This window comes from Oryx dammah, unplaced genomic scaffold (genome assembly GCF_014754425.2).
Source record: "Oryx dammah isolate SB20612 unplaced genomic scaffold, SCBI_Odam_1.1 HiC_scaffold_23, whole genome shotgun sequence".
In the NCBI taxonomy this organism is placed as follows: Eukaryota; Metazoa; Chordata; class Mammalia; order Artiodactyla; family Bovidae; genus Oryx; species Oryx dammah.
The window spans coordinates 57,996,490-58,009,664 of NW_024070207.1; the positions used below are offsets into that span (position 1 = coordinate 57,996,490).

The 13,175-nt window shown below is 46.7% G+C and overlaps 1 protein-coding gene and 1 long non-coding RNA gene across 3 annotated transcripts in view; one reads left to right on the top strand and one right to left on the bottom strand.

The window, feature by feature from the left end:
- The window catches only part of TKTL1 (transketolase like 1), a 28,162-nt gene extending 17,974 nt beyond the window's left edge, over positions 1–10,188 (top strand). The window contains exons 8-13 of the mRNA XM_040265492.1: positions 1,823–1,979; positions 3,450–3,580; positions 6,051–6,134; positions 8,294–8,390; positions 8,515–8,634; positions 9,887–10,188. Coding sequence (XP_040121426.1) covers positions 1,823–1,979; positions 3,450–3,580; positions 6,051–6,134; positions 8,294–8,390; positions 8,515–8,634; positions 9,887–10,059 — 762 coding nt within the window. The 3' untranslated portion in view covers positions 10,060–10,188. The remainder of the gene's footprint in view (positions 1–1,822; positions 1,980–3,449; positions 3,581–6,050; positions 6,135–8,293; positions 8,391–8,514; positions 8,635–9,886) is intronic.
- On the bottom strand, positions 378–13,130 carry LOC120881881. Of its 2 annotated transcripts, none has more exons than XR_005725345.1 (4): positions 13,059–13,130; positions 10,527–10,670; positions 1,807–2,018; positions 378–1,287 (listed from the first exon to the last, which is right to left on the bottom strand). It is a non-coding gene; the product is annotated as an uncharacterized LOC120881881 (long non-coding RNA). The 2 variants fall into 2 exon arrangements; XR_005725344.1 differs by having other exon boundaries at positions 13,055–13,121.
- Between the last annotated feature and the right edge of the window lie 45 nt (positions 13,131–13,175).

Below are 13,175 nucleotides of genomic sequence, written 5' to 3' on the forward strand. Positions count from 1 at the left end.
AAATTTTTTAAGTTTACATTTAAATATATCCTTGGTCTCTAGATTTAACTGATGCCGAGGATGTAACTTCCCATATATTGTAGTTTGTGACACTCGAATACTTAAATCATCCAGTTACACGAAGGCTCTCTTTGTCAGAAATTAAATGTTTTTCTACTTGAATTCTTACTTCCATTTTACTTCTTATTCATGAAAGCCTTTTACTGATAATTCTGCAATAAACTATGCATATACATTGATGGTTTTTAAAATTTGTTTTCTACATCCACAGGCCTTAGAGCATTACAATTTTTTTCTTTTGGATTGAGATATGGCTATACTGTTTAGCTTGTGTAGCAGTAGTTAAGTACACTTATTAGAGCTAGAATAAGATAAGATTCAGAACAGAATCTATTTGTATTTAAATGATGTAAGTGCCAGAAAACCTTATTCAACTAAATATGGTGCTGGAAAGAGTAAAAATTTTGTTGCAGCAACGTCATTCAGTTCATTTTAATTCCGTTCCAGCTATAAGCCAAAAATCACATAGTGATCTTTCATGTCCAATTGTTTGTGGAAAATTACTTGTAAAGGATTGATACTTCAGTTAGGTTCTCTTTCAGTTTTGTTAGAAGAATTGGAAAACCCCTGACTTACGGAAGGATTTGTTATCCAGTCTTTTGAGCTTTGTAGTTTTTCAAGGCTGCTGTGATTATTTCAAATTATTCTTTCTGTTTCTGGAGCTCTTACATTCCAGGATGTTGCCCCACTGAAGGAGCAACCCGAGGTGGGTGAGAGTATACCTTTTGGCAGTTAGTTGCTGGGAGGTGATTATCAGGGAGACAGTGGGAAGGAGGCCCTGGGCCCTTTCCCTAGCAGGCAGATATGGGAGTCAAGGATCTTGATGTTGAGACCAGCCACAGCCATGCACCCTTTGAAAGGTCTTTGTTTACCTCTGAGATACTCATCTTCTAGTTTGAAGGCCACCAGGGTGTGTGAGCCTGGCTTTGCAGGAGAGGTGAGCAATAGAGACAGAAGAGACCTTAGCATCATGCAGATCAGAATGACACCATGGGACCCCATGCTGGTTCCCTGTGAAGGGGGCAGATGTGGAGGAGTGTGGCACTCAGCCCCAGGACTTAGTCCAGGTGCACCTTCTGGCAGATCCAGCCGGGGAGGGAGCAGCAACATCCAGTGAGGCAGGCAGTCCCTAGTGCTGGATGCTCCTCAGAGGTCAGATGTGATGCAGAGGAACTCAGGCAACCTCTTGCATTTGGCAGCTTCCAGGTCCCTCATGGGGATGGCGGCCTAGATGAAGGAGAACGTGCAGAAAGTGGGAAATGAGAAAGTGTGCAAGGTTTTCCTGGGAAGGAGAACATGGACGAAGGGCAGAATCTGGAGCAGGAGTGCAAGGGGAAATTGAGGGAGAAACTGAGGTGACGTGGGAAGGGAGGGGACAACTGCATGGTCACAGAGCCCCTTGAGAAAGCAGGAGAAGGATGAGATTCAGCAGGGTGGGGAGAGGGGGGAGAGGCAGGGGACGAGGAGAGTGGGAAGGAGACCCACAAGGACTGCAGGGCAGCCCTGAGTGTCCCGAGGTTCCCCAGCTTGGATTTGAAGAAATGGGGCCACGACTTCAGTTCCTCTCGTTTCTGGTAGTGTTCAGGGGACGTGGTGAATTTGCCAGGTTTGGGGTTTTCCCAGGTAGGTGGCTGGAGGAGGGGTGTGGCGAGGTGAGGGAGTGCAAAGGATAGGTGATCCTGAGAAGCATACACTCTACACTGGGAAACAGGAGGGGAAGTGGGCTCCAAGAGTGTTCTGATTCACCTTCTTTGTGATGCAGGTGAGTGTGGCGCTGGGATGTGTCACCCGTGGTCGCACGGTGGCTTTTGCTTGCACCTTTGCTGCCTTTTTGACCCGAGCCTTTGATCAGATCCGGATGGGAGCCATCTTGCAAACCAACGTCAATCTTATTGGGTCCCACTGTGGGGTGTCCATAGGTATGAGTTCTCAATGCCATCATCTTAATTGCCCTCCTCCTTTACAGAGAAAGATCAGCATGTGAGCAGTTGAACTGCCCAACATAGAGTTCTGTGATATTAGTTTGATAATTTGTAACCTGTTTTTTTTAAAGGGCCATATTGTGTTTCAGAAGTTCCAGAAACTGGGTAACTTTTTAGCTGATCTCCTGGTATTACTGTAAAGTGCCCATTGTTTCAGTCATTGAGAAATACTTATCCTGAGTGCCTCTTCTGTGACAAGCCACATACTAGGTAGTGATTGGGCCACTCTGGCATCACAGAATTCTTTCCTGCTGTTTGGTCGCCTTAGTCTGAGTTGGGACAAACAGCCTGCCAGGGCTCTCCTGGGATAAGCAGCCTGGTCAGGTAGAATGGGAAGCCTCAAGGCGCCCAACATCGGGGCATTAACTGTGGATGGGAAACAGGGAAGCCAGGAGGATGGAGGTGTGCATTAGCACTGGATAGAAAATGGAATGAGCCTCTAAGAGCCTGAGCAAAGACGTCAACATCACTGACAGGAGGAGGAGTCCCAAACTGCATGAGAAGCAAAACGCCAGTGCCCAATGGTTTCTTGCCTAGGGAACATCTAGGAGTTGTGTTTGTGGAGGGTAGCAATGGGGACTCTAGAAAGATGGGGCACCTGACATGCCTGTGGCGGGGCAGGTCATCAAGGTAGATGTGACTGACAGCTGACCCTTGCTGCCAGAAGGCTGGAGGGGAGGGCTGGAACTGCACGTCTGGGTGTTGTCCCAGGGACTTCCAGGGAGAGCTCGACTGGCAAAGGAGACTATGGGTGGGCCAGATTCAAGGGAAGAGAGGAGGACCTGCACAGGGGCCTCTCCTGGGGCTGGGTATAAAGTCAGTTTTAAAGTCAGCCAAGTGGAAAAGTGGTTCTAAGTCCAACCCAGAAGAACTGGAGTTCTTTGGAGAGACAATGGTCCCAGGCCAGGCAGTGTCCATGGTGACAGTCTCCTTCCTAGCTGGAAGAGCTTGGACACCCTGGTGTACATTGGGTTACATGAAGTCCCTGAGTTCCAACAGTACCCCCAGGGCACCCCGAAGGTATGTTCTATAATGCTCAGCTACTCTGAAGGCCATGAGAAATGAGAGACCACTTGAGTCTGAAAACTTTCATCTCTTGATGGAAAAGGTAAAAGAGCAGAGAAGAAACAACAGAGTCTGGAGGGACCCTCCTCGGAGAAGAGGACAGGGCCAGAGACCTGGTACTTGGAAGAGAGCATGGGTCACCTAGGGCAGCAGTACCAGTCACACTGAGTGCCAGATGCTGGCGAGGCTTGAGGCCAAGAAGTGGCTTCTGCTGTGTTGCTTGCAGTGTCCGTAGTGACTGCTGGGATGGTGGCCCCCATGGCAGGCAGCAGAGTCGCTCATCCAGTGGAGGGCAGTCTCCTACTGGGGTCTCTTTGTTGGGCTATGGTCTTGCTTTCTCAGGTAAAGACGGCCCCTCCCAGATGGCCCTGGAGGACCTAGCCATGTTCCGAGCCATTCCAGACTGCACGATTTTCTATCCAAGTGATGCCATCTCGACAGAGCACGCTGTTTTCCTGGCGGCCAATACCAAGGTATTTCTTAGAAAACACTGGTACAGACAAAAAATGTGTCTGGGCTTTGCTGCTAGTTTGGTACTGATGGTTTGATTCTACTTTTCTTATCACAAAGGTAATAGATATTTGTTACAGGTAATTTGGTGGCTTAGAGGTTAAAGTGTCTGCCTGCAATGCAGGAGACCTGGGTTCGATCCCTAGGTCGGGAAGATCCCTTGGAGAAAGAAATGGAAACCCACCCCAGTATTCTTGCCTGGAGAATCCCATGGACGGAGGAGCCTGGTGGGCTACAGTCCATGGGGTTGCAAAGAATCAGACCCGACTGAGCGATACACACACACACACGTAATTTGATTGTAGGGTTTTTTTGGCTGCACTGGGTCTTTGTTGCTGCACAGGCTTACTCTAGTTGTGGCAAGTGGGGACTACTTTCTAGTTGTGGTGCACAGGCTTTTCATTGTGATGGCTTCTCTTGATGCAGAGCATGGGCTCTAGGGTGCACACGAGCTTCAGTAGTTGCGGCACATGGGCTTAGTCTCTCTGCAGCATGTGGGATCCTCCTGGTCCAGGGATCTAACCTGTGTCCCCTGCACTGGCAGGCGAATTCTTAACCACTGGACCACCAGGGAAGTCCTGTAGGATTCCCTTTAAAGATAGCACCATTACCCCAAAAAGGGTGATGGAAGCACGTAGAACATGAATACATTTGACTGCAGAACAAGGTCAAACTCCCAGCGAACTGTATGGGGTGGAACTTAAGAAGAGGGGGAAACTGGGGGGCTCTGGGACCGGGAATCCTTGGCAGAGCCATGAGAGTGGGCTCCAGTGACAAGCCACCAGGTGTGGGTGTTAGACACAGCCTGTGTGACTGCCACCTTGTGATAGCCAGAAAGCTGGAGAGTTGTCAGCTGCAACTGCAGATGAACCCTAGAATCCCCAGCCCTGGCCCACCCTCCTCAAAAACTGCTTAGAAAGGTAAGAGTCTGACTTCTGCCCTGCCTGCCCTTCCTGAAGTCTCACCCAGGGGCATCAGTTGGACACAACCTGGCTCCTGTCCAGAACCCAGCTGCAGGGGCTTCCCTGATGGCTCAGTGGGTAAAGAATCTGCCTGCAGTGCAGGAGACACAGAACCCTGTAGCTGTAGGAAAGTTTAGGGAACAGAATCTTTACCTTTCCAAACTCTCCAGCTAGCAGTCACTGGACTCACCTCACCACTACCACCCCCCAGCCCTGCACACAACCCTGTGCACAGTTGAGATGGGTCATGCAACATGCAGGTTCCATTCCTGGCATTTCCAATGTGTGTGACACATGAGTTTCTTTGACTTTTTTTCTTTATTTTTTAACCTAAGTGGACTCACACATGGTTCTGTACTTTCCTACTTGGTGTATCCTGGACATTATTTTATGTCTGCACATACAGCGCAAGCTCATGTGTGCGGCAATATCTTATTTGTGGAAAGTTCAAAAGAAACATCAGAATAGAGGTTGCTTCTTGGGTAGGAGAGAGGCATGAGGGAACTTTCTGGGCAAGTACAAATGCTCTCCAGACTGAGGAGACAGATATATGGTGTATAACTTGTCAGAGTTCAGTGTGTGCTCCACTTAAGTAACTTTTACCTCCTAAAAATGTACTGAACAGAAGTGGTTCATAGTGTGTAAATGAACAAAGGGAAGCAGTGTTTCTAAATTAATGTATTAGTTTATCATGTATGATTTGAATATGTATGTAAATCAACAATCTGGTTCTCAGGTGGCACAGAGAATTCGCCATTTCCCCCTGTCAGGAGATCTTCCCAATCCAGGAATTGAACCTGGGTCTCTTAGGTCTCTTGCACTGGGAGGTGGGTTCTTTACCACTAGTGCCACCTGGGAAGCCCCGTAGACAGAGGAGCCTGGCGGGCTACACAGTCCATGGGGTCACAGAGTTCAACATTACTTAGCATGCATGCACACAAATTAACAAATACTCTATAGATATTTGAGTATTTGTTTATAGTCCTATTTATATGTTCAAGGTGATGACGATGAAAAGAATTGACATCTTCTCATTGGAAGACGAGTAATTTTATGTTCTCGTATCTAAGGTATTTCTAAGAATGAAGTATTACATGCTGTTGTGACAAAAATTGCTTACCATTATGTTTTAGGGTTTCTATTCAAGGTAAGTGCTCATGCCCCGAGTTTACGTTCGGTTGAGACAGATCGGTGTGTATCTGAGGAAGCTTTCCCAAAGAGGTGAGCATGATAGCATGGAGAGCTTGTCACTGGGCATCCAGCTGCTTCCCTCACAGGCTTTTGCCTCCTGATCAGTAACACCTGACCTGTTGCCAAGTGGTTAGAGACGGTTATCCCTCGCTCCAAAATGCACATTGTGTTTTTCATACTAAGAATTGTTCAGTCCTTCCCAGCTTCCTTTTAAGGTTTATTAGTTGGAAATTTAGTTTTATTTTCTAAACTGTGGCTCTGGTATTCATTTACACCCTAGGGGATGTGCTACATTCGAACCAGTCGGCCAGAAACTGCAATTATTTATACCCCACAAGAAAGCTTTGAGATTGGACAGGCCAAGGTAAGGCCTTAAGTTCTCCTGTATCTTCCAGTATTAGTTTGTGTTGGGAGCACTGTTCTTTACAGCCAGAGTTAGGGGCCCCAACAGTTGAGGCTTCATTCTTCCTTTCTAGTTTTTTAAAAAATCATGATATTTCCCTGCTTTTCTTCAGAAAGTAATATTTTGCCAATGTCAGCCTGAACTTAACTTTTCTCCTTTCTGAAAGGAGTCTCTGTTGAACCCTTAAAGATAAGTAACTTGAAGACTCTTGAGTTGCTTGGCTGTACGTTACCACAGACAGCATCAAGCTAAAAAAATAATAGAACCCATTTCAAATGAGCAGTAGATCTGTTAGGTTCTTGTTTTGCCCATCGGAGGCCAGGAATATAACAAACGTGAACCATCTTGCCTCTGGCCATCGTGTGGCCCTGAGCTTGGTTTTGTGGGATGTGGCCACACCTTCAGCCCTGCTGGGTGCTTCCTATCTCCTGTCTCCTTGAGAAAGCCTTGGAAGGACAGATAGTTAGCAGCTATATTTTGAAGATGAGGGACAAAGAAGGGTGAGTAGCAAGCCCAGTCAACAACCTGCTGTCTGTGGGCCTGCCTTTCGGAGTTGTGCATGCAGAAAGCCAGTAGCATCTGTGGAGAAAATACGTGATTGTCCACCACCTAGAGGGCAGGCCTTACAGACGTTTGGGCATGTTTTCTTCCTGACTTTTTCTAGGTGTATATCTTAGTTGAGATCATGCTGCGTAGGACTGTTTTATGTCCTGCCTTTTATCTTATAAGCCTTTTAGAATACTCTTCTTAAGTATGTAAAAGAATGATAGTCACTATTAAAGGAGCAATACATGACTTCCAACTTGATTGATAAAGGACTAGGTTGCACCAGAATTCACAGTGGTAGTGCTCAGAATGAATAAATGAGCCCTGAATAGCTTTAGTGCCACAGGAGAGCAGGTATATTCAGAACAGTTCCTAGCCCCCCATAGTTTCATTCCACTGAATGGAAAAGCTGAACTATTCACTTCAGTGTGAAGTACAGGTGCTGTTGTTCCATGGACTCCCACTCAAGGCCATCTGTTTGCCTCTAGGGGTGGCAGGGAGGGTGTCTCAGTGACAGTCATGTGGTTTTCAGAGTTTTCACATCTCTCTTGTCTTTTTTTCCCCATGATGTTTGTCCTATCCTGACAAAATGAAGTAAATTTCCTGATGTGAGTTAAATTATGTGTGATGATATGCATGGCATGAATAATTCAAGGCTGGGTTTACAAAGGGGCATATAGGGGTGTGTGTGTATATTTACATATACATATATTTACATATACAAAGGCTAGATCATTCTTAAAGGATGGGGCAAGTGGTTTGAAGCCCTAAATATCTAGTCAGCAGTGGTGCTTATGCTCCAGGGAAACCTATAGAGAGGAATGCAATGCAGACTAATTCCAGATGCCTTTGGTTGGGTGACTTTGAAAGAAACAAACCAATGAAAAACAGAGCAGAGAACCCTATCTGCTTACAGACTAGCAAATGGTTGGGAACATGGGCTTTGAATTCATACGGGTCTGGCTGTTGGTCTCAACCCTGCCCTGGGTGAGTTCCTCCTGTTCTCAGGTTTGCTTTCCTGAGTCACAGAATGGGCCCACTAATGCATGGGTGTCACAGGGCACTTGGGCATGCAGGGTTCTTGGCACAGATCACCCCAAGATGCTCTCAAATAGCCCTCATTAGCACGTTCATCATCAGAGTCCAATCTGCATAGATACCTCCAGAAAGGGGTCTAAGCAGTCCAGAGGTGGTGCCTTTTCAGATCCCTTGGTGGGGGTGAGTCCATACTAGAGCAGATGGGCTGTTGAATTTGCTTCTGGTCTTCTGCCTTTCACATTCCAGTTGGAAATCCACCTGCTTTGGTAAAGGGTCATTTTGCATACATACTGTAAAAGAACTTAGTGATTTGGCATTGTAAATCATGAGGAAAGGTAGACAAATTTGTTAAATAAACATGAAGTCGGGCTTATTAAAGAGAGCAATCCTTATTGGTCAGTGTGCTGACTCAGCCTTTTGTATAGTGAACTATGAAGCACTGAAATTGGTAGGCTCGAGAGAGCAGACTGTCCTCCACTTTGAGACTCAGTCTGTGTAGTAAGCGCAGCATTTTTGTTTTGTGGGTGCAACACCAGGTCATCCGTCAAAGTGTGAATGACAAGATTATGGTTGTTGGAGCTGGAATTACTTTGCATGAAGCCTTAGCTGCTGCTGATGATCTTTCCAAGCAAGGTCAGTTGGGGGTTGCTGAACACTGAAGTTCGGGCTGCAAGAGGTTGGGCTGCCTGTCTGCCCCAATGCATCTTTTTAGTCTAAGTCTGCTTGATACACTAAGCTGGTTATTGCTGTTTTCTAGATATTTCTATCCGTGTCATTGACCTGTTTACTGTTAAACCTCTGGATGCTGCCACCATCATCTCAAATGCAAAAGCCACAGGTGGCCAAATTATCACAGTGGAGGATCACTACCCAGAAGGTGTGTGCAAGCCTTAGGGGGGGACCATTTTGAAAGTCTGCTTTGGTGGAACATGTTTTGTTTTCCTTGACCAGAAGTATGCCATGACCATGGGCAGTCCCTCCAGCCGACCACTCACCCTGTATTACTTGCTCTTTGCAAGGCTGTGGGTCTAGGGTCTCTTGCCCATCTATACTGGCTAAGGGAGGTCCCATGTCCATCCTTGTTGGTGTGTACTCAGGACAGTGTGCCCTGCCTGGTCCTTGGGTGGCTCAGTGGCGGTACAGAGGAATGTCTGACTTGGCATTGTGGTGGGAGGGATTGTAAGAAGCTTCACAGTTGATCTTGTGTACTGACTGATTCATAGTTTGCCCCCTGCAAAAATGCAGACAGTACCTTGCAAGCAGAGAACACAGCAAATGCAGGAAGTGTGACCAGGGAGAGGGCTGGGCAGTGTTCGGCCTGGGAAGGTCAGGTAGGGCAGAGGAGTGAGTGGGGAGCTTCATGTGTTCGTGTGTCAGGGGCTCCAGAGCAAGCCCGTGGCCTGCAGGGAAGCACTCTCCAAGGAAAGGGCATACACCAGGACCCCCAAGGGCAGAAGACAAGGATCAAGGGTGAAGACCCCCACACCTTTGGTTCCCTCCCTGCCTCCCTCCCACCCCCTCCCTCCTTTGGGGGGCCCTCAGCATGCTCCCTTAACCAGCAGCAACAGATGCCCCCCCTGGAGACCTAGGGAACCCACTCCAGACTCATTGCCATGAGTATTATTGAGGGCTGATGGCTGCCAGGCACATGTCAAACTTCCCAGCTCCCAGAGGAAAGCAGGTGAGCCCCATAAACCACCCTGTGGTGCCAGCAGCTGAGGCACAGAGGCCACTCTTGGCAGTAGGTAAAGTGTCTCATTGATGTCAAGGACTCGTACCAGCCTACTGCCTGGGTACCACTCGCAGGCCAGCCTTAAACGCTGGCCTTTCTGAAGTCAGCAGCTAATTCTTGGGCTCCTGACAGGTTTGAGAATCTGAGCTCCAGAGATCCTTGCATCCATGGAGCCCCAGTGGAGATAACCCCTGCCATAAGTGGGGCTGGGAGCAATTTTAAGACTTGCTCTTTTGAATGAGAACTCTTCTGGCCTAGGGAACGGTTGTTTATAAATTAGTGCCTAGTGAGAAACACTTCTCCCTGGGAACCACACATTCAAAGGTCTCTACATGATGGGGTTTTGAGGCTGACTAACTGCTTCCAGAATAGACCCTAATATCCCTTGCTTCTCCAGGTGGTATTGGGGAGGCCGTCTGTGCAGCCGTCTCCTTGGAGCCTGACATCATGGTCCATCAGCTGGCAGTGTCAGGGATCCCTCGGAGCGGGAAGCCCAGTGACCTGCTGGATATGTTTGGAATCAGTTCCAAACACATCATATTGGCTGTGGAACGAATTTTAATGAAATAGATTAGCTGTTGACTTTGACCAACAGATTGGCCTATTTACCTTACCTTACGTTTATGCTTGTTGCCAAATGATCACTTAAATCTATGTTATTGTGTTTTCTTCTTAAAAACAATGCAAGTTAACTGCTTTCTTGTTTTTTTTTTTTTTGCTTTCTTGTTAAGCCATAACTATGTATACATGTATAACTATTACCTTTGAATCATTAAAGTGGATTATAAGATAAAGTTTGAAGTGACAGAATAGCTAACAAAACAACCACCTGATAGCAAGTTTTCTGATGAGACTAGAGATAACTGGGGTAGAGACCAACATACGGTAACAGTTTCTTAAATGTGTGCATTTTCCTCATAAGTAAAAAAAAAAAATGTGAATTGAATTGTAGACTGCAGTCGCCCAAGTTGGGCAGCATTATACCACCATGCTGCCCACTGATGGCCCGTGCATGAGGTCAGGTGCTACTATCCTACCTGCAGCCTTCCAGGTACTGTGTGACTGCAGTTGATGGGGAATTTCCTCTGGTGTTTGCCTTCATCCCTCCTCTCCCGTGCAGAGGCTGTGGAGCAGCAGTGAAAGCTCTTAGGAAGTCCTAAGAGCTTTTTGAAGTGACTATTCTGTGAAGAGAGGACACGACTAGGTCTGACCTCCACACTGTGCTCTCTGGTCAGATCTCAGGAATGTCTTATTTACCCAATGACAAAGCCAAACTGTTAGCTCAATTGTACTCATCTACTGACAATATTAAAGTTGACGTTAATAAAGCAATGAAGAACTGGCTAGCTGTTCTGCTCTGTTTGTGCCTTGTATGTGTGATTTTGTTTCTCCTTGATAAAATCCTAAATAAGGAAGAAGCTGTTCTTTAAACCAGGAGAGAGATCCATGTCCCCAACAAGCCCTGGAAAGGGTAGACCACTAAAGGACAGTATGCAGCCTGAAAAGCCAGCCCTGAGCCAACTCCTTATTTTAGGTCAGAGCATTTAAACCATGTGGTTGGAATACAAGAGAATACCTGCCAGATGAATGAAAGATAGACCGGAGCTTCAAAACTAAAGTTGGCTGGATCTATCTGGTATGTCGTGGTCCTTATTTCTATCATTCTCACTAACTGGTCATCAAGGGGTTTTTGTTCTAGAATGTGTGGTAGAGATGGAAGAACCAGTCTGCCACTGAGTCATCTGCAGGGCCTAGTCTTTCTGTTCCTGGCTTTTTAACTCACTAAGCTGGTTCCGTGGCCTGTAAAATTAGCATGATAGTATGCTTATTTCATAAAACTTCAAAAACTTTAAAAATAGTTGATATAATTGATAGAAAATATATCAAATGTATCAAAATTCAAAATTATTTAAAAATACCAGGGACTTCCCTGATGGTCCAGTGGCTGAGACTCTGCATTCCCAATGCAGAGGGCCTGGATTAAATCCCTGGTTGGGGAACTAGAGCTCACATGCTGCAATGCTGCAAGTGAGTCCTGGTGTAGCCAAGTAAACATTAAATAGTTGACATTTTTCTATAAAAATAAGTTGATTACAGGGTCATATAGAAAATTGATAGAATGCAAATCAAAATTTTACCTCACTTAACTGGACATCTCACATTCCATGCAGTTCACCATGCAGTTCACCCGTTGAAAGAATACAATTTAGTGGTACTTAGCATACTCAAAGAGTTCTGTAACCATCACTGTGGTTCATTTTAGGACATTTGTATCACTCCGGAGAGAACTGTACCCCTGAGTAGTCCGTCCCCATTCACTGTCCCAGCCCCTGGTAACCACTCATGTGTTTACTGTTTCTAGGGATTTAACATATTCTGGACAGTTTGTATGAATGGCATCATACAGTATGTGACCTTTTTGTCTCCTGGCTTCTTAGCATAATGTATTTCAGGTTCATCTACACTAGAGCATGTTACAAAATTTCATTCTTTTTTATGGCCACATAATAGTCCATCCTCTGTTTTGTCCATTGGTTTGTAGAAATCTGGATTTTTACTTTTTGTCTATTGTGAATAATGCTACAAACATTCCTTTTCAAGTTCGTGGATTATAGTTTTACTTACATTGGGTGTATATAAAGCTAGGAGTTGCTGGGTCACGTGATAATTGTTTACTCTCTTGAATGTGTATGTGTGTGGGTGTAGTTAAAGCAGATTCACGAGGGGTGAATGAAACAGTGACCATAATGACACCACGACATCTTTAAAGCACTCTAAGGTAAAGCTGTTGTGAACACAGATAAGCCAGGATGTGTGACCATGCACTGTGCACCACACCAGCTTGTATTTAGATGTATAATGCCTGATTTGGTGATGTCCACAACAAATACTGTGCAGCAATGCACTGTTGAAGCCTAAATGGAGTTCCAAATACAATCCATGATAACTCCATTCCAAAAGCCGGAGTTCAGGCCCCCACAGGTGTTGGGCAAGAACAGAAGAGCTGACCTTAGGAATAGGGGCTGGGAGGAGAAAGAAGCATGTAGGGATGGGAGTGGCCCAGCTACACCTCCAGGGTTCAGAGTAGCCGAGGTTATAGGGGACAGGAACGCTCTCAACTGGTCTAGGTGCTTAAGTGTCTGTCCCTTGATCTGGAGCCACAGACTCGGGTGACCCTGCCACATGATTCTAATCCGCAGGTTGCATACTCGTGTATGTAAAGGTGAACTAAAGTCACCCGTTTTGACCTCAGTTTCATTTGTCAAAGGGGATGGCAGTGCTGAGGGTGGGGACAGCTTCTCCCATAGGGCTGTGGCCAGGATTTTAGAAATGCCATATAAATGTCCCCACTGAGGGCTACCCTAGCTTGTGGCACGTTTGTACTCCCCAGCAGTGCCCTCCAAACCATACGCACGCATGCACGCTCCAGCCACTTTCCAGCCTCACTGGGATTGCCCAGGGCTCGGCAGGGAATCGGCCCCGCCTTTTCCCTCTCTGGCCAACCCTCTCCTCGGCAACCTTGGCTGCTTGAACCTCCCCCCACCTCCGACCCGCCTGTACCTACCCACCATTTGGCCACTGCCTGGCGAAGGCCTGCACCCGACCCGCCCCAGCGGCTCTCCGCATACCTTGCGCCCCACTGCCTGGGGCCAGCCAATCCACGCGGCCCGGGCCACGTCATTGGG